The sequence below is a fragment of the Phymastichus coffea genome, unplaced genomic scaffold (assembly GCF_024137745.1).
Source record: "Phymastichus coffea isolate CEN01 unplaced genomic scaffold, Cenicafe_Pcof_1.1 PCOF00063, whole genome shotgun sequence".
Taxonomy (NCBI): domain Eukaryota; kingdom Metazoa; phylum Arthropoda; class Insecta; order Hymenoptera; family Eulophidae; genus Phymastichus; species Phymastichus coffea.
This window is the reverse complement of record NW_026706874.1, coordinates 349,589-375,047: the sequence shown is the minus strand read 5'-3', so window position 1 is coordinate 375,047 and position 25,459 is coordinate 349,589. Positions and strand designations below refer to the sequence as shown.

At 41.7% G+C, this 25,459-nt stretch overlaps 5 protein-coding genes across 9 annotated transcripts; 3 read left to right on the top strand and 2 right to left on the bottom strand.

Moving 5' to 3' along the window:
• Positions 1–233: 233 nt before the first annotated feature.
• LOC131667280 (serine/threonine-protein phosphatase 6 regulatory ankyrin repeat subunit B-like) lies at positions 234–6,230 on the bottom strand. 2 transcript variants are annotated; one of them, XM_058940629.1, is made up of 5 exons: positions 5,940–6,230; positions 2,444–4,891; positions 1,978–2,362; positions 1,525–1,904; positions 234–1,458 (listed from the first exon to the last, which is right to left on the bottom strand). In XM_058940629.1, the coding sequence occupies exons 2-5, from the start codon at positions 4,827–4,829 to the stop codon at positions 788–790; spliced, it is 3,822 nt and encodes a 1,273-aa protein (XP_058796612.1). In that variant the 5' UTR covers positions 4,830–4,891; positions 5,940–6,230; the 3' UTR covers positions 234–787. The 2 variants fall into 2 exon arrangements, with proteins under 2 accessions (XP_058796612.1, XP_058796611.1); XM_058940628.1 differs by having other exon boundaries at positions 6,070–6,230.
• Positions 6,231–7,570: 1,340 nt separating this feature from the next.
• Positions 7,571–10,498, bottom strand: LOC131667157 (low-density lipoprotein receptor-related protein 1B-like). Of its 3 annotated transcripts, none has more exons than XM_058940404.1 (4): positions 10,323–10,498; positions 8,436–8,863; positions 8,129–8,369; positions 7,571–8,059 (listed from the first exon to the last, which is right to left on the bottom strand). In XM_058940404.1, exons 1-4 carry the CDS (start codon positions 10,399–10,401, stop codon positions 7,686–7,688), a joined length of 1,122 nt encoding a protein of 373 aa, XP_058796387.1. In that variant the 5' UTR covers positions 10,402–10,498; the 3' UTR covers positions 7,571–7,685. The 3 variants fall into 3 exon arrangements, with proteins under 3 accessions (XP_058796387.1, XP_058796386.1, XP_058796388.1); XM_058940403.1 differs by lacking the exon at positions 10,323–10,498 and adding an exon at positions 9,536–9,941; XM_058940405.1 differs by lacking the exon at positions 10,323–10,498 and adding an exon at positions 9,536–9,593 and having other exon boundaries at positions 8,436–9,030.
• Positions 10,499–12,018: 1,520 nt separating this feature from the next.
• Positions 12,019–14,786, top strand: LOC131667168 (glutamate receptor 2-like). 2 transcript variants are annotated; one of them, XM_058940420.1, is made up of 9 exons: positions 12,019–12,288; positions 12,363–12,829; positions 12,888–13,214; positions 13,273–13,432; positions 13,502–13,707; positions 13,787–13,873; positions 13,941–14,101; positions 14,191–14,338; positions 14,736–14,786. In XM_058940420.1, exons 1-9 carry the CDS (start codon positions 12,132–12,134, stop codon positions 14,766–14,768), a joined length of 1,746 nt encoding a protein of 581 aa, XP_058796403.1. In that variant the 5' UTR covers positions 12,019–12,131; the 3' UTR covers positions 14,769–14,786. The 2 variants fall into 2 exon arrangements, with proteins under 2 accessions (XP_058796403.1, XP_058796402.1); XM_058940419.1 differs by lacking the exon at positions 14,736–14,786 and having other exon boundaries at positions 14,191–14,430.
• Positions 14,787–16,347: 1,561 nt separating this feature from the next.
• Positions 16,348–18,584, top strand: LOC131667197 (glutamate receptor ionotropic, kainate 2-like). Its single transcript, XM_058940469.1, has 8 exons — positions 16,348–16,507; positions 16,576–17,036; positions 17,102–17,428; positions 17,496–17,649; positions 17,712–17,917; positions 17,976–18,068; positions 18,145–18,302; positions 18,374–18,584. The coding sequence occupies exons 1-8, from the start codon at positions 16,348–16,350 to the stop codon at positions 18,582–18,584; spliced, it is 1,770 nt and encodes a 589-aa protein (XP_058796452.1).
• A 3,791-nt stretch (positions 18,585–22,375) lies between these two features.
• LOC131667196 (probable glutamate receptor) lies at positions 22,376–23,997 on the top strand. The gene is made up of 7 exons (XM_058940468.1): positions 22,376–22,645; positions 22,715–22,874; positions 22,940–23,148; positions 23,202–23,291; positions 23,365–23,525; positions 23,591–23,730; positions 23,792–23,997. Exons 1-7 carry the CDS (start codon positions 22,376–22,378, stop codon positions 23,995–23,997), a joined length of 1,236 nt encoding a protein of 411 aa, XP_058796451.1.
• Positions 23,998–25,459: the final 1,462 nt, after the last annotated feature.

Here is a 25,459-nt window from a genome sequence, read left to right as displayed (position 1 = left end):
TACTTAAATTTTTATTTATGTGGCTCCAGTTTAATATTATTATAATAAATAATATAAAAAAATTAGTATTATAATATTATAGAAAATTTGTGACGAAAAATATTCACGTAGAAATTTTCAAATAAACGCGTTAATTGGTATTGTTGATATAAAATATCTGAATTTGAAGATATTGTATTGTTTTTTATAAATGCTAAAAAGAGGATGTGAAGAATTTATTAATAATAAAAAGAGAATTTGCAAATTTTTATCGCTTAATTTGAGCCGTGATGATTTCTTTACATTTTTTGAAAGGATTATAGAAAAAAAGATTCATTTATTAAAAAACTTTATATTTAATTTTCATACCAAACCAACCAGCACATCAGTTATTTATGTAATTACAATGTATTTATAAAAATATTAGTAATTAATAACAGTCTTCTGTTTCGGAAGAAAACAAAATATGACATGTAGATAACTGAAGGCACTTAAAGTTTTATCGTGCGACCTGACTTCAACATGACAAAATCTTGTATAACTATTATTTGTGCTTCTCCCTACAAAAACGCATCATAAAATGTAACTTCACGTTTAAAAATTACTTTTCAAAATATGATTGTATTGAGTTTGAATTATTTACATTGAATCTAAATTGATAAAAAATGAACTTTACATTTACAATGATTTATAAAAAGTAATAAAAAGAACCAACATTCTTAAAACTTCCACTTTTGTCTTCAAACTCCTGACTAGTCTCTACCTATAAACAAAATAAAATATTTTATTATGTTTTTTTTCAACAAAACTAGATATTCATCGTTGCCAAGATGAAATTTTCGATATCTGAGTTTTTTAAAGTCTCAAAAATGGACTTCTGACACACTAAAGGCACTGGGAAACCCATCAATTTGTACATTAAATCCGCGGCCAAATCAACCAGTCTTATTCTCTTTATAGCTTTTCTATATTGTAACTTGCAAATATCCTTCATCATATCTAAATCGGCAATGTTATCGATAGTTTGAAAAAACTCATCAACAACGTTGCGTTTTTCATCAGACATGAAAGGATAATTGAGTATAGCCTTTTCTTCCGACAAAAAATCGCATAAATAAAGCTTTGATTCTTCATCAACTACCAATCGCTTCGTTATTTCCATTTGTCCGAGAAATCGATGATCCAACAGTCGAATATCAAATATTTTTGGTAGCTCAACTCGCATTAGATAGGAATTAAGATTCTCAATGTCTAGATTAAATACTTTCAATTTCCGTATGTGTCGAGCGAGGCAGTAAATGGTTCTCTTATGGCATTGCCTTACGGGGCAACGTTTACAGCGGTCGTGAAACTTCATAGCGTAAAATAATGCAGTTCGATTATTTTTGTCAAGGAGATTGACATTGGCACCGAGATTGAGCAGAGCTTCCACAGCCATAACATTTCCAAATTTTGCTGCAAGGTGGAGAGCACTTTTACCTGTTACAAATAATAATGTTATTAAGAATTAACGAATAATTCAATAAATATAAAAAATTACACTACCTCTCTTATCTTGAATATCAATATCATAATCATTTTCAAAGAACGTTTCCATAAACCCAGTGTATTCAACGAGGTCTGGTGAAGTGTCAGTTGTGGTAACGATATTGTGAATAGCAATACGTCCCATTTCATCAACCGCGACCATATCATCAGAATTCATCATAACATCATAAGCACGGACTTGTTGTGATATACGATGATAATAATTTGAAATGACAAGCGACAAATAACCCACTTCGGTTATAGGATTACTGGAGTTCAAGCGACAACCAAGGTTGGCGAAAAATTTCATCACATGGATTGGGATCTCTTCTAATTTTAATATAATTTCCAAAGGCGTTTCTCCGAATATACTCTCGGCATTAATAACAGCTCCATAACTGCAAAATAAAATAAAAATAGCGATACGATGCATATTACAAACATCAATATCAATTTAAGTAATCATCTCACTTGACTAATTTATCAATAATATTAATTAGCGGACCCTTGGTAACAGCTTTGTGGAGTGGAGTGAATCCATAATTATCCTCAGCGCAAACGTTCGCACCTTGTAACAGTAACAAATTAATAGTTTGTAATTGACGCTCGGCACCAAACATCTGCCGCGCTATAAAATCCACAGCTAGATGTAGCGGAGTTTCTCCTGCGAACTTTTCCGCAAACAAGTCAATTGGATCATTTATGATACTCGTTCCAAAATGTTGCAAAAATTTGCTAACTATCTCGCAATTGTTGACCATGCAAGCTAAATGGAAGTGCGACACATCGTCATTGTTCTTTGGATTGAGTCGATAGTCTTTTTGTTGGCTTATAAGTATGTCGATATATTTGTAACCTGACACGAAGAAATACAGATAAATAATTTAATATATCGAACTGACAATATTGCGTAATCTGATAAAAGGCTATTTCTTACCCAGTGGAGGCGAGAAGTGATCATATACCAAATGAACAGGGCTATCACCGTCCTTATTTGCGATAGTAACGTCGGCACCAGCAGACAACAACAATTCGAGTACGCTATGGAAATCTTGGGATAAGCTAGGTCTATTGATACACTTAATAATCTTCAGCATCACGTGCACAGGCGTGTCGCCAGGCCAAATCGGACAGTCGGCGTGTACTTGCGAATTGGCGTCGATTTCTTTGTCCGTTAATGAAAAATTAATCAATTCAACGTCAATAATGTAACAGCCAATGTGGAGGATGGTTATTCCCGAGATGCTTTTCAAGCGTTTTTGAATGTCCTCCGTACTCTTGAGCATATCAACAAACGTGTCCATAACAAATTTATCACAGTCGCTCGACAAAACCTCAAATAGGGGGCACATTCCACCTGGTTTTGTCGCCAGAATGTCGGCGCCACGTTTCAACAGCTTATGCAAGAATGGTACATCCGAGCGTTCCTTGATCGCCAGATACAGCGGTGTGTATCCGTTGTAACAACACCAAGGCGACGCTGAATCCTCGCAATTGATCGCCACGTCGACGTTTGCCTCGGACTTGTCGACTTCGTCCAAGTTCTCGCAGTAAACAGCGAGGTGTATTCGGCTCAGCCCGATTTTTTCGAGCACATGGTCCTTCAAGTGTCTAGAAGCTAATAAGATTCGGCCCATGTTTTTGATGTTATCGGTAAGTCGAAGGAACTGATGGATCGGGGTCTCCCCATTGGCGTCCTTCGCTTCGACGTCCACGCAATGATTGAGTAGTATCTCGACGATCGCGCTACTACCACTGGCAATTGCAGTGTGAAGCAAAGTGAAGCCGGGCTTTATCAAGCCTACCGACCGTTTACCCGTGTAGACAACGTTGAGGTCGAAGCTGTACTGAAGTCTGTCGACGAATTCTAGATGTCCAGTGGCGCAAGCGATGTGCAAGTGCGTCAGGCCGTCGTCGTCACTGGGATTGACGAGCTCGTGGTGATGAAGTAGCAGCCACTTGATGGCCTCGACCTTGTGGCGACGAAAGGCCAGGTGCAGCGGCGTCCAGCCGCATTTGTCTTGCACGTGAGCTTCGGCGCCTTGGACCAAGCACAGTCGTATCACCGCGGCGCTCGTCTCCTCGCAAGCCAACACCGCGAAGTGAAGCGGCGTGAAGCCCGGCCATAAAGGCGACGAGAGGGGTATGCGCGTTCTCGCGTCCTTGACGACGTCGCGCAGGTAATTGTAAAACACCGATGGCACGAAACAGTCGTGCAGCGCTGCCAAGAAGTCGACGAGCTTGGCCTTGCTGTTGGCGAACACGGTGTTCTTCAAGTCGTGCTCGCACATCAGTATCGTCTTCAGCTCCTGCCACTTGCGGTTTTCCAGATAGAGGTCGAGCGGCGTGTTGCCCGCGGTGTCCTTCACGCCGAAGTTGGCGCCCTTGCTGATCAGCAATCTGGCAGTGCCGATGTTGCACTGGGCGGCGAAGTGCAAGCCAGTATAGCCAGGGAAAACTGGCGAATCCGCGCTCACCTGATGATTCACGTCGCGCGTACGGCAGAACATGTACTCGACGATCGACGAGTCCTTCATCGTGCAGGCGATGTGGAATTTGGTTATGCCTGCGCTGTCGACTGCGTGATTCGTCGACAACAGCTCCAGTATTTCGTCGATCGCCTGCAGATTCTTGTCCTTGCGGATCTTGTCCGGATTGTTGAGTATCGCCAGCTTGTCTCTGAGAAGCATGTGCAGCGCCGACATGCCTCTGGCGTCCGTTAAGCTCACGTCCGCGTGATTCTTCAGGAGCAAAAAGGCCGTTTCGACGGCGAGGCCTTTGATCGCGAAGTGTAGCGGCGTGTAACCCGCGAACTGACTCGAGTCCGAGCTCACGGCTTCGTCGACGGGTATTTCCATTTCGAGGAAAAACTTCACGGCGCGAACGTTGTTTTTCAAGCAGGCGATGTGAAAATGAGACAAGCCATTTTTGTCACAGGGATTGGTGGGGTCTCCGGTGACTATGTGAGCGGTCAACACGGAATTGACGAACTCTTCGGCCTCCTCAACGGACTGATCGTTGATCATGTAATGAAGCGCCGTTTTCCCATGGTGGTTGCGAATTGTGAAATCGGAACCTTGATTTAACAGCAGATTAAAAGCATTGATATGACCCTTGAAGGCTACAATGTGAAGCGCTGTACTGCCAAATAAATCGGCTAGGTTGTACTTCAGTGTGCTGCGGCTTGGTATTTTGAAATTTATGTCGCCCTTTTTCTTTAAAATTCTTTTAAAAATTCTTTCGACTGGATGCTCGTCTTGAAATGAGTAGTAGATTTGAGCTACTTTTAGGTATGACTGTTGATCTTCTTTACTGAGCGACATTGCGGCAACTGTTAACTTAGTTATTCATAATCTTGAAACAATCTTCACAGCCGAGTGGTTTTCTGTTAAAAGAATCATAATTTACGAAATATTTGCGAATACTTACTTTAATGAAATCTTAATTTTCTCCTACATAAAGAAAACAGTTTATTTAAAATTATGAAAATTCTTTTTCAATAAAACTCTCGTTGAAAGTTCACGTGAGCGTTAAAGGTTACAACAAATTTCATTTTTACATTTTAAATCATCTCTAGAATCGTACATTCACAATTCAACGTAACATTAATTAATAGCATATTGAGCATGCAGAGACATTTTATACGATACCGATTTTCAGCGTTTTAATGAAAAAAGTTCTATTTGTTTTATTTTGCATGAGCCTTTTTTATTGAACGCACCGAGTGAAATTCTATATTTTTAAATTTAAATAAGACCCGTTGTTTTCTCCATATAAACAATTATTCGAAATTTAATTAAGCGCGACATTTTATACTCTTGAGATTGAATATGTAAAACTATTATCAAAATAATTATTTTAACTATTCCACATTTTTTCGGTATTTTTAAAACGGCATTTATTAGAGCTATAAGCAAACAAACATAAACTTGACGCGAAACTTGAAATTTCGAATTTCTTGATCAGCATTATTGAACCAGGGTTTAATATTTTTAACAGCAAAATTAATAGAAAACATTTTTCTCTGTATACTTAAAGATTAGATAAGCACTGACGACGTTTGGTGATAACTTGTTATAAAAAGTTAAATTCCTTTTTTATTAATTAATGCTTTTTCAAACAGGTATATTCTATTGAAGTGATATATGGAGTAAATATATCTTTGTTTCTGGGTGAAAGCCTCATTGTTTTTATTTTCTGAAAGACCCTCAATATAATTGTTTAATAAAAAATGTTGCTTACGGTTTTTAAGCATTATTTGCGAATTCCGATCAATTGAAAATAGTAATTAGCTATGAATATATGCAAGATTTTCAAAATAAAAGTATATTTAAACAATAAAATTAATCAAGATACATGATTTCATTGACACGATCACAAAAATAATTTTCTCTTGACTAACTTAATGCGTACGGATGGAAATCAAGCAATACCAATTTATTTTGAACGGCGTTGTTTACTGTGTACACCGTGTTGCAGCGTCTACCCCCGATCTCGATTCTGCATGTTTTGACCGCGGCTAAACCGGCTTGTGCATCATACACATCTTTGACTGCTACTCACATGGAAGAATTTCACGGGCACAGGTTCATCGTCCACGAAAAGGTTGAGACCACTTCAACGCACGTTTCAAGTCCCGGAAAACATACTTTTTTACTAAAAATAACACAACAAACGCAGAATGCCTATCGTACGATCACTTGTTGGTAGTGAACCATGGCGCACTGACAAACAGTGGCAACACTGAAAGGAAAGCGTGGGAAGCGTATCTATGTATTACAAGTGTATGTATAATATTTATACGTTAAGACCTCGTTTGAAAGTCTAGTACTGCCATCTATGAGGATTATCAGTAAGTTTGTCCTCCTTCTAGATACCTTGGTAACACAGGTTTATTTTGGATTTTGAAATACTTTAACATATGGATAATTATATAGCTCACGATATATTTTTAACTATTTAAATTATTTTTATTACATTGAAAAATCTAATATACAATAATGAACAATATACGATGTATGTTTTTTAGTAGATGAAATATATATTAATAATGCGCTTCATTAATTTTAATTTTTTTTTTTCGTTTTGTCATAAAAGACATTTCAATAAAAAAAAAAACATTTGATTTGCATTATTCAAATTATTAATGAATTGCAATGTCGGTACATACTTGTTTTTATACAGGGTGAGTACACCAGTTACCAATTTATTACTCACAGTATCCGGCCACTTTCATTCTGACCTAAAAATTATATATATATGCTACCTACTTCCCTAACGCTGAATCACATTGATTGCATGCTTCTGAACGAAATTTGATTAAAATTATGAAACAGCCGAGCAATAAAGTAAGAATTCTCATGATTTTATAAAGATTAAGTGGCCAGTTACTGGTAGATTTCACGTTTCAATATTCACGTCGAAAAATAATTATCAAATGAATTTAATATAAGAATATATTATTATTGGTTTCTTCGATCAATTTTCTAAAAAAATTGTGTGACGAATGGATATTTGTTAGCGATAGAAAAATAGGATTCACTTTAAAATTACAAGAGTTTAACATAATATTAAAAAGTTTGTATACCAACATGCAAACTTTGACTTCCGATGTTTCATCTTCTTCTATGATACTATATAATATTTAATTTAATCACCATAACATATACCAAAATAACAGCTGGAATACAAGCTCAATTATTGCCCCTTTGAGGGGCAATGATTAGATTAAAAAAAATATTTTTGCATCGCATGCGTTTTCCGACTTCTGGAAGACGAATTTACTATAATTTGATGCAATAAGTCATCTACGCGATGGTCTTGATCAATTAACGCGAAAAAAGGCTCCGTAAGATAGACAGACCAGACTCTGGCATTTATTAAGTTATCTCTCTTTCTCTCTCCCTCATTCACTTTAAATAGATTGATACTATCATGTTTTTCGAAATTTTTAGTATGCCAGTACTTTTTGAAAATCAAGAGAACAATGATAAAAAAGTTTTGATCGGATCTTTCGTTTCAAAGAGGAATGCAGCGAAATAAGTGTGAGTCCCAAACACACGTACATGTCTTTATTTTAATTAAAAAAATTAGCCTAATATACAAAAGAAAAGGACAAGTGAGTTGGAAGCGCCGCGCACAATAAGAGCAAAGCGTGTGATCGGAGTGATGTGCACGTATCACTTGCCGATAATTAGAATGTGAGCCGGCAGTCCGCCAGCGACGTCCGACGGCTGCGGCTCGGGTCTCAAAGTCGGCTGCGGCGTCATGTACAAGTCCCAAGCCTGACGCCTGGGTCTCCGAGGCTTGCACTCCCTGCCGTTGGGCTCCCAGCCCACGTAGCAGACGCAGCCGCTGTCGCCGCGCGAGTTGAGCAGGCACATGTGCTGGCACTGGCCGTTGCTCGGGGGCCGACAGGCGGCGCCGCTCCCGGGCGTCCGGACGCCCGGCAGCTTGAGTTTCTTGATCGGGTGAATCGACGGCGGCAGCTTGAGCCGGCGCAGCGTGCCGCTGTCGCAGGAGTTGTCGCGCAGCCGGCAGACGTTGATCAGACCTTGCGGCAGCGAGCATGGTTAGCGCGGCCGTGGTGCGCGCGCGCGCGGCCCGCGACGTCGCCACCTACCTGCACCGGCGGACCAGTGTATCTCGGCGTCGAGCACGGCGATCGCGGTCTCGTTGGTGACGCCCTCGAGGCCGTCGATGGGCCGCCGCTCCACGCCCTCGAAGTCCACGCTCTCGACGATCCGCCGCCTGCTGTTCAGCCAGTAGACCTTGCGACGCGGCGCGTCCACGCTGAGCTGCTCGCTCGACACGTCCTCCACGAGAAGGCGCTTGCCGGTGCCGTCCATGTCGGAGCGGTAGACCTGCAAGCAGCAAGCGGAGCGGCGACAGTGCTGACGCTGGACCGCGAGGCCGCGCGGCGCCATTACGTTTTTGATACCGCTGAGGTCGGTGAGGATGAACATGAGGCCGTTGCCGGGGTCCAAGGCGAGCATCTTGGGCTTCTCCCGAATCACGTGCTCCTCCCTAATCGGCGAGCGCTCGAACAGCACGGCTCGCTTGTCGCCCGGCTGCAGCACGTCGATCTCCTGGGAGTCGCCGTCGACCACGTAGAACTTGTCGGTCAGGTGGTCCCAGGCGAACCTGGCGGTGCACACGCTGGGCTCGTAGCGTAGCACTAGCTCGCCGCGCAGCCGGTGGATGCGCGCCGCGCGGTCCATCCACAGCGGCTGCCCGTCGGCGTCCAGCTCGAAGTCCGCGACGTCGTGCTCGAGCAGCTGCTCGTCGGCGGACCCCGGCTCCAGGCGGTACAGCTTGTGGTCGCGTAGGTAGTACAGCGTTGCCGTGTCCGAGCTCCCTGCAACGTCGGCCCGGGCGCGTCACTTTCGTTGCCGAACGCTTGCGACCGCAGCAGGCTCTATGTTTTTTAAAGCTCCTTGGGGACTTGACGCGAGCGGATGCACCGCTACTCCGAGCGATTACACGTTGTTATGCATTTATGAACGACGGATGAAAATCGTCGCGCTGTTGTAAAAAATATAAAAGTCACGATTTGACTTTCAACTAATCAAGACGTAAATTAATAGCACCGAATACACGATGGGGTCGTTTAGCAAGTATGTCGCTTGGCTCTTGTGTCCGACTCAACACACTTTATTGTATTGATACGCTCGTGGACCTATTCTCCGTGATTCGCCTCTCGAAAATCTCTAGTTTTTAGTTTCATAATAATTGCAATTTGCACTCTTCGTATCTGCCCGTAGAAACTACTCATAGAAATTGGAATATATTTAATGTTGTGTAATCTGCAATTCTAGATTACGACAATAAAAATGTTAAGTACATTAAGTTCGATATCAACTGAATTTAACTTGAGTTTTTTTTACTGTAAATAGTGGATTATTTGGCATAATTCTCATTCCAGCCTACCACGGTCAAGATAAAAGTTGAACGAAAACAATTTCAAAGACACCGGCAATAAACAAAAAGGAAAAAAATGCGACATACGTAAAGTAAAATTGCGACTTACGAATAGTTCTGGCATGGCCAGGAACGAGGATCGCGGCGAGCGCAGCCACAACAACAAAAAGCATGCTTCCCATCGTCATCTCAATCGTACACTGACTTGTTACTTTGTGGCCGACGTGATACACATCGCGCACAAAAGACTTGCAGTCGTTTATTTAGTTGAGGTCAATTGCTGATGTACGCGGGCGTGCGGCGATTGACCCGTGCGACTTCGCGTTTAGCCGTCACGCGGCGAGGAAGTGGCAAACTGCCTCTCGTAATTTCCGTCCTCCGTGTTTATTTACGCGCGCGCGCGCGCGTCGACGACGCGGAAGACCTTTCCGCGCCGCGAACTTTCTCGCTGGCTGCTTCGAGTACGACTTGTTATTGATTTGCGCTACTGCGTGCATTGCGCTGCACTTATTGGTAGTTTTACGCCTGAAATACGTTTGACTTGGCGAAGCGTGAAATGCGTGGACTGATAATACACGTATTAAATTGATTTTTTTTCTAAAATAATTCAGTAGCTTTCCCATCAGCAACTGCAACTAAAAAATCATTTACTGGAAAAAAACGTATTTCTCATTGATTTTTGATTCCATAACACCGTAGCTTCGTAAATTAATTCCTATCGTAATTTTCTTCAAGTGGTGTCGCTCGATCAATTTCACACTAATCATGATTGGCATTATTTATGTCTTTTTGCAAACGAAACAGGCAATGGCAATATTTCAAGTTAGAGGTAACGACGAGTTACTCGCTGCAAGCCGTCTCATTCGGAGACTATCTGATCTCTCGTGAAAACGCACTCTGTCTTCTTGGCCCCAAGACAAAGAGAACCTCGAGCCCTCGATAAAGGCGGTAGAAAGCACTTATACGCCGGACCATCCATGGTGACTCGTCTCTAAGAAATCTGACTTGAACTGCAAGGTACGCGTCAAAGACTTTTTCCGGCTAAGGGTGCTCTTACATGCGAGCGGACAAACGTTCGAGCGGACAAGCGGACACCCAAAACTCATAAAATTTTGTCCGCCGATCGAAAATTTTTTGTCCGCTAGCGGACAGAACTTTGTCCGCTGGCGCACGGAAAACTGTCCGCCGGCGGACGAACAAAGGGTTCTCCGTTGAAGGCTCCAGTATATTGGTATCTCAATAATTATCAATTGTTTTTTTTTTCAATAATGCCATTTGAAGCCATTCTCACGGCGTGCGGAAAGTAGCCTTCCACACGCGTTTATCGAGTTCTTTTTAGTACTTTTAGCTCTGCGGTTTGATAACTAATGATTTTAGCAGAAAAAGCTTCAGATAAAAGTTGTTCCTTATTATATTATCTACAAAAAAGTCAGTGTAGCCATTATTGTAAATACATTAGTTTACTTGCAAATTTAGAAAAAACATGAAATTTTGTAAACCATTTCAGGTTTTCGTGATTTTTTTGGTCAAATAATAATTTTAGAATAGTGCCTTCACTGACTTTTTTGTAGATAATATAATAAGGAACAACTTTTATCTGAAGCTTTTTCTGCTAAAATCATTAGTTATCAAACCGCAGAGCTAAAAGTACTAAAAAGAACTCGATAAACGCGTGTGGAAGGCTACTTTCCGCACGCCGTGAGAATGGCTTCAAATGGCATTATTGAAAAAAAAAACAATTGATAATTATTGAGATACCAATATACTGGAGCCTTCAACGGAGAACCCTTTGTTCGTCCGCCGGCGGACAGTTTTCCGTGCGCCAGCGGACAAAGTTCTGTCCGCTAGCGCACAAAATTTTGTCCGCCAGTGTCCGCTGGCGGACGGAAAACTGTCCGCCAGCGGACAAAATTTTATGAGTTTTGGGTGTCCGCTTGTCCGCTCGAACGTTTGTCCGCTCGCATGTAAGAGCACCCTAAGACTGGACAGTCAAACGACAGCCAAGTGTAGCAAGCAAGACTACGCATCGAAGAAACACTATCGGACGGACGTTGTGGATTTCGCTGCATGGACCTCGGAGAAGAAAAAAAGTCGAGTTCAAGGACGAGAAGCATTTTATTGAGGTACAGACAGATATGATCACTAAGAGTGGCTAAAAGTGGCTATCAAGGTTACAGCTCAGTTTTTGTCATTCGAATCTTTACGACCTTGTGATTCGTCTGTAGTAGCTGACTTAAAAAAGAATGCAGATGTTTTCGTTGAAAATTATTGCAACGATCATTAAGTTTTGCATGAAATAAATTATCGATAATTTTTAGAGGAGCAGTTTGAGATGCCTATCTCCATGGTTTTTCCAACATCAAATCTCAACAATGGAACGGCATTGTACCGAAAAATGTCGTGATCTTTTTTTATAACATATTTCACGAGAGGAATGAAGTTGATTTTGTTAAAAAGAATATTCTTTAACAGATTAATTGCTATTGATTACTTATGTTCTGTTACAACTTAGCGCATACGTATTAATTATGAACAAACAACAATGTAGCCTCACTTTAGTCATAAAAAAATATGCCATCGTAAAAAAAAATATAACGTTGTTTACGTGCACTTTTAATGGCGAAAATGCATTACATAAACCAGTCACCTGTTCTCTCGCGTAGTTTCGATATATTACACCTTCGTACAAAGGGATAGCGGACAAAATGAGGACATCGCTAAAATCATATCACCTTTTCCTGATCCTACTCAAACTCGCTGAAGGGCTTGATGATATAACTAACTTTACAACTCTGACAGAGAACGTGCAAAAGTTCTACTTGGCCAAGAGTATATTTATTATTTACAATAAGCCTAAAACCGGTGAGACAACGAGTTTGACTTGAATTTTGAATTCATTTTATAAAAAAAATTATTAGCAAAATGAACGTCAACAGATTTTGATATTGAACGAATAATATTCGAGGCAATAAAAATATTCTCAAGTAAGTATTCCATGTCACAAGCGATCACCTACAACGAGCTGCGACAGAAACCCCCTCACCGAGACAACGTTTTACATACGCTGCTGATACAAGATCGGAAAAATCTGCAGTTGGCGATTAACGCAACCAGAAATGTCGAGATGTCATTCAATCCGTGGCTGTTATTATTTTCAAAATCCTCAACTTTCGACTGCAACAAGCCCGGAAAGGGCTTTTTCAATATGCGAATGGACACGAAAATGGTGGCCAAGTGCTGGGACAACAAAGTTTTAAAGAGGTACTACAGTGTCTTCCCCGATCAAACGGAAGTGATTGACTTGGCCGAGTGGACACCGGAAAATAAACTCAAGTTCAAGGATTCCCAGAGTTTGCACGAAGTGGAGACGAATATGAGAGGGATCGTGTTGAAGGTGGCCAGGGTACGAATGATTCAACAACCACCTCGGAACCCGTTGCGAGATCAACGTTTTCTTTCAGCGAGCTTGCGACATCGAGGCGGCGAACATACACCTCACCAATTTCCTTTCACAGCTGATGAGGGAGTTGGAGACGTTCGGCAATTTTAAAACGGAAGTCACCGTTCGTGATGCGAGCTTGGGCTTCCGCGACGACAATACTATGCTTTGGTCAGGCTTGATAAACGTGGTGCACGAGAATAGAGTCGACATCGGAAATTTCTTATTCAGCATGTCTAGAACGAGGCTCTCGGCTGTTGACTTTGCTGCCCCGATCGCGAAGGCCCGTTATTATCTGTTCGCTAAGCTACCGAAATACAAAAAAGTCCGCTGGGCCGCTTATTTTCAGGTAAATGTCTGTGGCCAGCGATTTCGAATCACGATGAATTTACTACTCGTCTTCGCAGGTCTTTGATTTGTACATTTGGGCAACGGTGGGCTTCTCAATCCTGATTGTTTCCATCATATTGGTCCTTATGAAGAGAGAGTGCCACGGCAATTTCGTGCACACCTATTTCGGCAATTTCATCAATGTCTTGGGCATTTATTGCCAACAAGGACTTGCAGGTTGTATTCAACATGTTGGTAAAATATATTCTTTCCTTTTTTAAATGCAATTTTTTTACCTTTGAGCAGAAACTCCAACGAATTCATCGATGCAGATAATTTATTTCTCAATTTTTACCTCGTCGCTGGTTTTGAACGCCATTTACTCAGCCACCATCACCAGCTACATCACCCTCCTGTCGCCTACTTTGCCATTTGCGACCTACGAAGATTTCAAATCGGATGTTAGCTATAAGGTGACTGTAGCCAAGAATACCCGGGATGAAACCCTTATCGTAAGTATTTTTAGACAACTTTTTGAAAACACGAGAATCAGTCATTGAGTTTGTAACTTACGTGAGTCATACTTTCTAGTTGCAGTATGGCTACTTGAAGTCTTTAAAGTCTCGACTGAAAAATTCCTGCGAACTACCCATTGACCCTTACGAAGGATTTAAACAGGTACGCGACGAGTCAACTCAATCCTCAATTTTCTGTATTTACGAAAAAAGAAATGAATCTTATGCAGGCGTGCGAACCGAAGACGGCATTTTATTCGGACGAAGTTCAGTTTAATGGCATTACATACGGCGCGCCTTGTCAACTAGGCCGACTTGACATGAAACGAGCTGAGTACGTGTCGCTGATTTTAACGAAAAATAGCCCTTACACAAAGGCTCTCAGCTACTTGCAAGTATCAATTTCCCAACTGAATCTTTTGTATTTTCTGAAAGAAATAAAGTTTCATCGAGTTAACTCGATCAATCCGCGTGTTTCAGCATCGAGCGTCTACGAGATCACGGGATTCTAGAGAGACTGAAAGATAAGTACTTTTACAACTACACCGAGATACCCAGAAATGAGCCAAACATCATAAACTTTCAAGAGGTTTTACCAATTCTCTCCGTGTGGATCATCGGAGTTGTTGTAACGTTAATTATGTGGTTCTCTGAATTAATCATATTTTATTTGCCTTCTTTTTATCGTTCTACGAATATTCGCAGTCCATAAAATGTCAAAGCGCGAACGAGCGTAGCATATGTTTTGTTTGCTAATGTGAAAAACATTATTAATAAAATATAATCATGCACTTGCCTGCTATTCCATTTCTCTGTACGACACACTTAGAAAGCACCATTTGGCGAAACTACAGCCGTCTTTTTATGGTCAAAATGCATTAGACTTGGCAGAGATTAGAAATTTTCGCACTATATCATCGAGGTAACGCGCGTATTCTAAATTGATTCGGGTTCCGAAGCGTTCAGTAGGTTTCCACGCCGAGACGCGTAGTGTACTGAAAATAACTAACTCTTAACTTGCAAAGCTAAGGAGAGCACCGATGATCTTACAACTTTAACCATCAATGAGCCAATCAATGAACAATATACAGCTGATCGAGTGATTTGTGGTGTGCAATAGACACATCCACGGTACGACAAATACCTATATAGTCGTATTCACTTCAAATTAGCATTATCACGGTAGATGAATTGCTTTTTAATATTCATATTTTTAAACATTGAAATTGTAGGCTTAGAGAAGGAGATCAGATTATTAAAGATGATGAAGATTTGTTCACGGCAAGATAGTTTGCCCCAAGCTATCTTATCTGATGAATGGGATTATGATAAAGGGAATTTCAAGCTGAAGAAATACTATTCAATCGTTGACAAAGCAGACGAAGGTCGTGGATTTGGCCATACGAATGGCGGAGTTCAAGGACGCCAAGCGTTTCGTTGGGCAGACAGATATAAAGGGGGTCACCCTAAAAGTAGCCAACGAGGTAACAAACCTGTCACTCGACGTTTACTAGCTATGTTACAATTCTCGTTGAACTCATTCTCAATGCACGGAGGATGAGCTCAATGTGAAATGCCATTTTTTAACATGTAAATTTAAAATTTTACAAAAGTTTCTCTTCGGTGATGCAAAGCACTGTCGGCGAATAGAAGAATTATTCGTAGGCCAGTCTCACTTCGAGAGCATATCTTCATGAAGTAAATAAAAATCGTTCGTACGCATTATTAACGGTGAAAATGCATAGGACTACGTATCGAATGACATATTTACGAAATATATAAGGTGAAGGCACTATCGAAGGTCGAGCGACAAATGTCTCGCCGAGTCAATATTTGCGCGGTACATGCGGACTGGCATCCAGAATATGCGTGGATGTATCGAAAAGTTGTTGATTCGCAACGTCTGAATTATACTTTGCCTAGCAACGTTCATAATTATTACCCGAACTTCAATTGTTTTACAAAGTGTTTTGCGTGTAATAGATCTTCATACTTCACACCTCGGAAGCACTAGGCTGTGAGATTAGAATGAATTGGACTTGGTCAATTGTCAATATTTTTGCGCTCTATCATTTGAGTATTCGAATGTCGTTTATTCCGCAGTGGTTCAGAAGCTTTCACGTCAAGAGTGCGTTATGAATCCCATGCTCAATCAAAATTAATTGCCATTATTCTGAAACAAGTTTCTCCTATTTTGAAAATTTGAACAATCGATTTGATACTGCATAGCTTCTACTTTAGACAAAAATAATCATTCGAAGTAATTCATTCCAACATCGGTTCATTTGCTCTGTGCGTAAGTAGTTTTCTCTTAATAATCTATCGAACTTATTCAATTATATTATAATAAAAATTGACTAAAAGACAATGATATGCGAAATACACCAAGCTTTGAGTGAATACTCAATATACAGATTTTTCAAATGTGAAAGGTGGTTGTTATGTTTTTGTGTACGAATGTTTCAGACAAAAAAAAAGAAGTGATACACAAGACACAATTTGCGCTATCCGGCCATCGATCAAAAACGTTTACCCTGCACAAAAAAGAAATGCCTTATCGGCGATCGATCGCGTGTTTGCTTACTCGCATGGCGTCAATTCGATGTGTCATCAGTACAAAAAATAAAGCTTCGAGCGATGGATATTCCCTCGAAAGCCGCTGTCTGCCTTCTCTTTGCTGTTCATCACATGATTGCGACTCAAGGGATTGTCCGCGAGATCACGACGCTGATCGAAGATGTGCGGAACCTTTATCTGTCGCCGAGTATATTCATTGTTTATAATCGACGACATTATGGTAGAACACGCTCATCAATCGTCTGTTTATACGAATATAAATTATCCATCGAATTTCATCGATCGCAGGTTTTGAACGAGAAAAGATTCTGATGGAAGCCGTCAGGACCAAGTCTCGACGATACTCCATGTCGCAAGCAATTGGTTACGATGATCTCGCTAAAACGCCCACGTATCGAGAGAACGCGTTGTACGCTCTTTTAATCCACGACACGAAGAGTCTGCAGCTGGCAGTCGACGCGACCAAGAACATCGACATGTCGCTGCATCCGTGGCTACTGTTGTCGATGAATAGCTCGGACTTGGACTGCAACAATCCGGGCAGGAACTTTTTCAAGCTGAGGATGGACGCCAAAATGACGGCCAAGTGCGACGGCGACTCGGTCTTGAAGAAATACTACGCCATATTCGACAATCGAACCGAGGTCGTTGACGTAGCTCAGTGGACGTCGGGAAAACTGTCCATGTTCGAGAATTCGTCCCTCGATTTGGTGACAAACATGACGGGAGTAGTACTGAAACTCGCCAAGGTGAGCGCACGCGTGCAGGGTCTCTTTCGCCGCGAATTTCATCCGATTGTTCTCGCTCGTTACAGCGAAGCAACCCCAAGGACACGTTGAACGAAAACACCTCCAAGTTCGTGGCGCACGTCGTCAGGGACCTCGAGCACTACGGACAATTTCGCGGTGAGGTGACTCGACAAGACAAGAGCATGGGACGTTTCAACAGGAACACTAACAACTGGTCGGGACTGATGAGAATCATGACGGACAAGCAGGCCGACATCGGCATGGTGTTATTTAGTCTGTCGAATTCGCGGATGAACGTGGTCGACTTTGCGATCCCGCTGGCGAGAGCGCGCTTCCACCTGTACGCCAAGCTCCCGGACAAGCAACAGATTCGCTGGGACGCGTACTTTCAAGTGAGACCAGGCAGAATCGTCTCGACTACGGACGCGGGGTGACGAGCGAGATCTTGCGTTATTACAGACTTTCAACGCCAACACGTGGACGGCGATCGGCTTGTCGGTCTTAGCCTTTTCCGCTCTGCTTTGCGCCATGAACCTACACACGCTTACGCCGTCGTCCTTCTTCGAGCAGTTCACCAACGTCTGGGGTATCTTCAGCCAGCAGGGCTTAGCAGGTTAGTCCGATACCTCTGGTCCGTTTGGCATTTCAATACACGCGCTCTCGTGAATCGCACAGAGGACCCGTCGAACGCGGCCTCCAAGATACTCAGCTTCTCGATACTCTACTCCTCGCTCATCATCCACGCCATTTACTCGGCCTCTATCACCAGCTACATCACCCAGCTGACGGCCGACATGCCGTTCTCCAGCTACGAGGAGTTCCTGCGCGACGTTAACTATAAGATCACCGTGCTGAAGGAGAGCAGAGACGAGGATCTATTCGTGAGTGTTGCCGCCGGCATTAAAGTTGCACGAAAACTGATCGCGCTGCTTTCGCTAGCTGGACAACACCGACAAGCAGCTGTCGCCGCTGCTGCCGCGCCTGAAACACCACTGCTTCCGGGCCCTCAGTCCTTACGAGGGCTTCAGTCAGGTACGTGCGGACGGTCCGTCGACAGCCCCGTCGCGCTCGTCGGTTCGGTGATCGATGTCTCGGCGAATCGTTGCAGGCCTGCGAGCCCAACACGGTCTTCTATTCCGACGAGGTGACGTTCGACGGCATCACCAATCCACCGTGCAAGCTCGGCTCGGTCGACATGAAGCGCACGGAGCACATGTCCTTCGTACTGACGAAGAACAGCCCCTACACCAGAGCCATCAGCCACTTGTGAGTAGATACATCGCGCGCGACCGGCGCCCTCGGTTCGCCGAGTACATGAGACGCCTGCGTCGTTGCAGCATCTGCCGGCTGAGAGAGCACGGGATACTCATGCGTCTGAGGAACGAACACTTTTACAAGTTCACCGAGATACCCGAAACGCATCCCAACGTGATCAGCTTCGAGGAAATATTGCCGATCCTCTCGATTCTGATCGTCGGTGCCGTCGTTGCTTTGTTCATCTGGCTACTGGAAATCATTGTGCATTTGCTTGCTATGATTATTAAGTGATCGGCCGAAATAAATGATTTCTCCATTCAGATCAGTCTGATGCTTTAACTGCGGGTCTGTTGAAATCTACGGAAACATCCGTCAACCAGTTTCTTCTCCAGTCATTCGGAAGCAATTTCAGAGCATGGTTCTTTTAAGCATCATGCAATACGCGCACGGTTTCTTCATTGGAAAATATATTTGCTCGCGTGCATTCACGGTGACGCAGCTTCCGAATAGGCCATACACGTAAGTTCCAAATGATTTTGCTATAATGCGATCTACGTTCAAATTTCATAAGCTTTGCTGAATTTTTATTACTATAAAACAGAGTAAAACTTCATTATCGACGACGAACGACTGCTAAAGAACGTATCAAAGTCAATGTTACCAATAAAAAAGCGAAGTTTGAGCACAGACGATGACGGCAAACATGCGCGTCCTTTCAGTTTGGAGGTTGCCGTGTTGGATACAGTTGCGAAAACGACGAGTCAGCAACCGCGCTTCACCCGCGACAGCGTTGTAATCGGTGACACGTTTGAAAATAATTTACATCTGACTTTCGAGTTCAACTCGCGCAAAATGCGAAAGCTGCGTTTCGACGTTTTCCAATTGCAAGCCAAGCACACAACCGCTGGCCAATGGCATAAACAAGAGCTGCGAATATACGTTCGATGAATTTCAACAGTAATCGTTCAAGTTTTGTTATTCTGCGTTTGGCCGTTTACTATTATAAGTATAAGCTCGCCAACCACTTATCATTCTAAATATCGAACTACTACGACGCTAGCTTAATATTTCCCCGCGTGAAACAGGGTACGAGCATGGGCTGGGCTGAAAAGTTCGAAAAGTAGAATAATCGTGGTCTTCGTTGATTGATGGTAGCCTAAGTGAATGTGTAAAACAGCGAAATTGTCGTCCCTCCCCTCTCCACGAACCATAAAACGCGCACGCAACAAAATAGGAAGTTCGGAAACGTAAGGTAGTAATTCTCTTGCCATATTGGCACGTGATTGATAAAATCGTACCTTCAAATAAAGAGAGGCCAAATCAGAAGAGAATATCTTGATGTTTTATCTCATGATGATTCCTCAATCTTCCTTGTTTCTCGAGAACGAACTTCGTATATTCGATTGCAAATGCAGGTTTCAATGATAAAATCGTACTCTTTTCGAATAAAATTTGTTGTCTAAACTAGCTGGCAATAGTCCATATAAGATACTTTCAATAACGTAAAAGTACAATAAACATTGACATGATTCTACGCTGTAATTATCTCAAGAGTTTAGGACTTCTCTGTAAGTTGAAAAGGTCTGTACAGTTTATTCGCTATAGCATAGCACGAAAGAAAGTTCGCAACAGACTAAAGCTAGGAGAATTATTTGTATGTACAACAAGCCACGTCAGCTGAAGCTAAAATATACCTAAAACTCAAGCGTTCGTCTCTCGATTTTTTATCCGTAACAAAACAAATTTATTATAGGCGAGTATTGCACGACATAGGGGTCGTGAGCTACCTTTACATCCCGCACCGACGTCAATGAAAGTAGTTTCCAAATCAATATGGATAAATGCGCATGGAAAGAGAATTAATGAACGCGCATCGTCTGCGTCTGCGCAGAGTATCTTTCGAGGCGTCGAGGACACGACAACATATCGCGTCAATTCGACCTTCGCGTCCAACGTTTTCAACTTCTTAAGAGAATCGGACGTTGCGAACGAAAGCTACTTTCAATACTCGTTTCACGCTCTACCTGCGTGATGCATACAGAGCAATGACAATAATTTCAGCAATACCGCGACGATGTTTTCTGGATTGGTATCATGTAAGATTTTATTTTAATAATTACATCGAGCATTTCTATTGCGATAGAAAATTATCATCGATTGACATTTCGATCGATAATTTTATAATCAGATAAGTTTTCACTTAGAGCGATCTCGAAATTGCTTGAAGAAACTGTTTTATTGACCTTCTGATAATAAATAACGTGGTAGAAATGACGTACATGTACGAAAAGTTTTTTCGTGGTGTTTAAATATGGAATCCTTGATGGATTGTAATATGATGAGTATCATTTGCAAACATTGATAGAACATTGACATTAACAAATATACCCAAGACACCGCCGACGTTATAGAAAAAATATAAATTGAGAATAGATAGTCGAATGTCGGCAATATACGAGAGAAGTACAGTTTTAAACGATTATCATTAAATTTTGAATTTGTGAATTTAATAGTAGGGCCATCGAAGATAAATTAAAGTGATGAATGTGATGAAAGCGCGTACAAGATTAAGAATAATGAGTTTCATTATCGAATCATGCAGAATAAGTATCTGAACGAAACGATTCTTATCCGTAGATCTATAGTGTTTCCTTTTACAATCTGCAAAATTACGACCAATAACTATGATATCGATGCAAATATCAATTAATTACTACAAATATTTCAACGTTCATATCACGTAAAAGTATTTAAAAATTACGAATCAATCAGTCGATTGGTCAACTGTAATTATTTCATAAAATGTTGATCTGTGGAACATCACCGCATTTATTAAGCCAGTGAATTATGAAATTTCGTTCGAATACAACAACAATCGCATAACTAATTTGAATGCAGATGTGTAGCTTATCATTAATAACGATTTGAAACGATACCACTGTGTTCCAAAAATAGAGCAGTCTGCACTTCACTTATTAAGGACCTGTTCTATCAGACTTGATGAAATAATATGACGAACGATAATTTCATATTTTTTACGGAAAACCAATCACTCAGGTCTTGCAGAAAAACATTCATTCTATTTCTTTTTGTCTTTTAATTTCCGAAACACATCGGTTATGATGAAAAATAATATCGCAATCTATAGGTCTACCAAAACCCGTCTATCCTGGAACATCGGCGATTCGATGTTTTACGTCAATATCAATAACTTTGCATTCATACGAGAATAATGCTCGGAACGATGAACAGTACGTGGAAAGTCGTTTGCTTTTTATTGATTATTTACAGAATTATCGAAATTCAAGGATCCTTCGATCAATTTTTGACTTTGGCTCATGATCTGCAAAAATTCTATTTATCTTCAAGCACCTACATCGTTTTCGATAGACACGAGCTCAGTAAGAACAACAGTACTCTTGCGAGTACTTTCCAAATTGTTGCTTTGCTATAACAACTAGTTTTTATAACTTCAACTCGAAATTTTTAGATTTTAATAGGCAAAGAATTCTGCTACAACTAATGAAGAGCCATTCGAAGAGAGACGTGATGTCGCAGGCGATAAGAATCAAGGATTTAGAACGATTGTCGAATCGCCGTGAGAACACAGTCTATTCACTCATCATATATAACAGGGAGAATTTGGAACACGCAATCAACGCGACGAAGAACACCGACATGTCGGCCCACCCGTGGCTGCTTTACATTAACAAGAGCGCGCGATTCGATTGCGACAATCCCGACAAAGACAACTTTTTCAAGTTGAAAATGGATACGCGAATGTCGGCGATTTGCGAGGGAAGTTCAGTGTTGAAGAGCTACCACGGCATTTTTGACAATCACATCGAAATTATGGATATAGCCGCGTGGACACCGGATAAGCTCCAGCTGGAGTTCAAGAACTATGGGAGCTACATCAGGACCCACTCGGATTTGAAAGGAATCACGCTGCGAGTAGCGGCCAAGGTAAGCAAGTAGTTCGCGGGTTTACGATCTAACAACAGTAATTCGTTTCCAAGGTGAATCGCAGTATTCTAACGAACGGCGTCGACGCGAACATCGCCAACTTCAATTTCGAAATAATGGACGAAATAGCGAGTCTGTCGCACTTCAACCCGGAGATAGTGGCGGTGAGCAACGAGCTGGGCTACTTGCACACGAAAACCAACAAGTGGTATGGCATGATGAAGATCATGAACGACAATGTGGCAGACGTCGGCGTGGCACTGTTCACCATGTCCTCTACCCGCATGACAGCCGTCGACTACGCGATTCCCCTCGCGAAGGGACGCTGCAATCTGTACGCCAGGCTGCCTGACAACACCGAAGTTCGCTGGATCACCTACTTCCAGGTATGATTCTCCTCGTCGGCGATGCCAGGAAAACGAGCGTTTCGCTCACGCTGTTCGTGAGCCAAGCAGGTGTTCGACAAGGATGCCTGGACCGCGATAGGGGCGTCAATTTTGATATTCTCCTTCCTCGTGCACCTTATCAAGAATGGATTTCAACGCGCTTTCATTCAGTCGTTCTCAGAAGATTTCATCAAGATCTGGGGCATCTTCAGTTTGCAGAGTCCCAGCGGTGGGTACATCGTCTCTTCGTCCTACGTCCCGCCTGTCTAATCCCCTTTGCTTTCGAACAATCAGATGACGAGTCGTCGAGCATCTCCATCAAAATCATCTACTTCTCGACATTCTTCACCTCGACAATATTGAACGTGATCTATTCGGCGTCCATAACCAGCTACATCGCCGTGCTGTCTCCCGAGCTGCCCTTCTCCACTTTCGGAGAATTCTTGCGCGACGACAGCTACGACTTGATTCTCATCCAAGGCAGCAGGGATCACAGCTTTATCGTGAGTTCAGCCGGAGCCAATGCTGGCCCTCGCTAAGCTATCTCGTGTTGCAGCTGTCGAACGGCTCAAAGCTAACGCCGCTGCAGGCGCGCTTGAGGAAGAGCTGCTGCCTGCCCAACTACGCCTACGAGGGCTTTCAGCAAGTAACGCCGAACGCGTATGCCGAGTCGCCTTCGATAAGCCTGGCGAATAATAATCCCGATGCTCGTGTTGCAGGCTTGCGCGGAGAAGACGGCTTTCTACACGGACGACGTGAAGTACGACAGCATGCAAAACTTTCTGCCCTGCAAACTCGGCGCCGTGAGCATGGAGCTGGTCGAGTACTTGTCCTTTGTCATGACGAAAAACAGTCCGTACAAGAGGGCTGTCAATTACAAGTGAGCCGTTAACAAGCCGCCGCCAGTGTGGGCGAGCCCACTACCGCTTTCAACTTACGTTTCAGCATTCTGCGCTTGATGGATCACGGGATTCTACATCGCCTGAGGACGAAGTACTTCCGAAAGTACGCCGAGTTGTCCAATGTACAGCCCAGCGTGATTACGTTCAAGGAGGTCTGGCCGATCATAGTCATTTGGATTATAGGTATCGTCGCCACCGTGACTGCTTTCCTCATAGAAATCATCGTGTTCAAATTCTTCGGAAGGGCCACGCAGCCATTACTTCGCGGCGATCGTCGTTGTCGTCAACGCCGAGAGAGATCGGCAAAGAAGACGTCACGAAGGAATAAAATCAATGTATGACAACAGCTTCGAAGTTGTCAAAAAATTTCATTCCACAATGCTATGTGCTGTGAAAGGTGCTTATAGTATCAAAGACTGCACGATAAGTAGTTGGGCTAAAATCGAATAAATTTCTTTTTATCCTCATACATCTCTCCTTTATTTTAGCCAGCGAATTATGGTAATTTGCGCACACGTATTAATGTAACAAGTATTTCATTGAAATTAACTTCAGCTGTTTGACATGCGCTGTATCAACGAAATAATTTGATTGACTTATCGATCGGCGTCCACATTATTTTAATCTTCCCTGAGAAAGTCAAATTCTAGGTCATATTTTCACGTTCGGCACGCAATAGACGAAGAAAACGCAATATTTACCGGTCGGTGTATCCATAATGCCATTGTAGCACAGTGTAGGTAAACGTTTTCAAGATCACATAGGCTATAATTTAATTATCGGCAGCGTGAACAAAAAAAACTTTAAAAGGTGAATCTTACTTCAGCGAAGTCTAAAGATGTATTAAAAATATAGAAAAATAACTGACACATATTTCAAATTGTATGAACGTACCGTCGCCCCGCATTTTGAAACCAAATGTAATAATCATAATGTAATCCGATTTGCCAATGAATATTTGACCTCTTATACGATATTAAATTTAATTATGAGAATATTCACGCAGTGGTTTTTAAATGATATTTTGATCAACAATAACAGAAACATCAAGAAATTTCTTTTCGCCCCCATTATGTAGATTGAAATATGTGTATGCCTGTGTATGACGTGTGTGAATGCGCGTGAAATACCCGCCGCCTACCGGCAACGGGACGTAACTAAATTATCGACTGAGTGAGGCGGCAAAATTAAAGTTGAAATACATATATACATATAATATGAATTTTTGTATTTTTAAATTAAGTATTAAATTTTTCCTATAACTCGCGGTTATTGATACAGATAGGTTTAGTCTTGGTTTGGGTCCAATCTCAATCTTATGCAAGATTTTCATCAATTTTTATGACATTAGTCTTGCATATATGTTTGTAATATGCTAAGCAAATGAATAATACACGTTCGAAAATTTTGCAACCATTCGAGAATGCTTGAAATCATCAATCATTTGAGAAATAAAGTAGAAAACATGCGAACTGATGCTTTATGATTATTGCTTCCGATTGAAAAATATAATTGACATAATCCTGATTAAGATTATGAGCTAAATTTTCAATCTCGAGTCGTATAGAATTCATAGAATTAAAAATAAAAAAATACCGATAAGATACGACAACTATTTTTAAGTAAGGAAACTTTCTAGAGCTATATTAAAACGACTAATCGACTAATAGTTATTTGAAAAATGAAAGGTTAATAAAAATTCTATGTTGCCTATAGCACGATTTATAATACACAATATTTATAAAATAGAAATCTTATTGACGCATTCAATAAATGTTCTCTTGAATTTCAGTATCGTCAGATTCGATCATGGTCAATCTGCATATTCATTGCAATTATAATTATATTAAAAATGTTCTTACCTAGCTTAACTCACGTTTTCTATTGAAAATATTCACGCAAATTTACAATT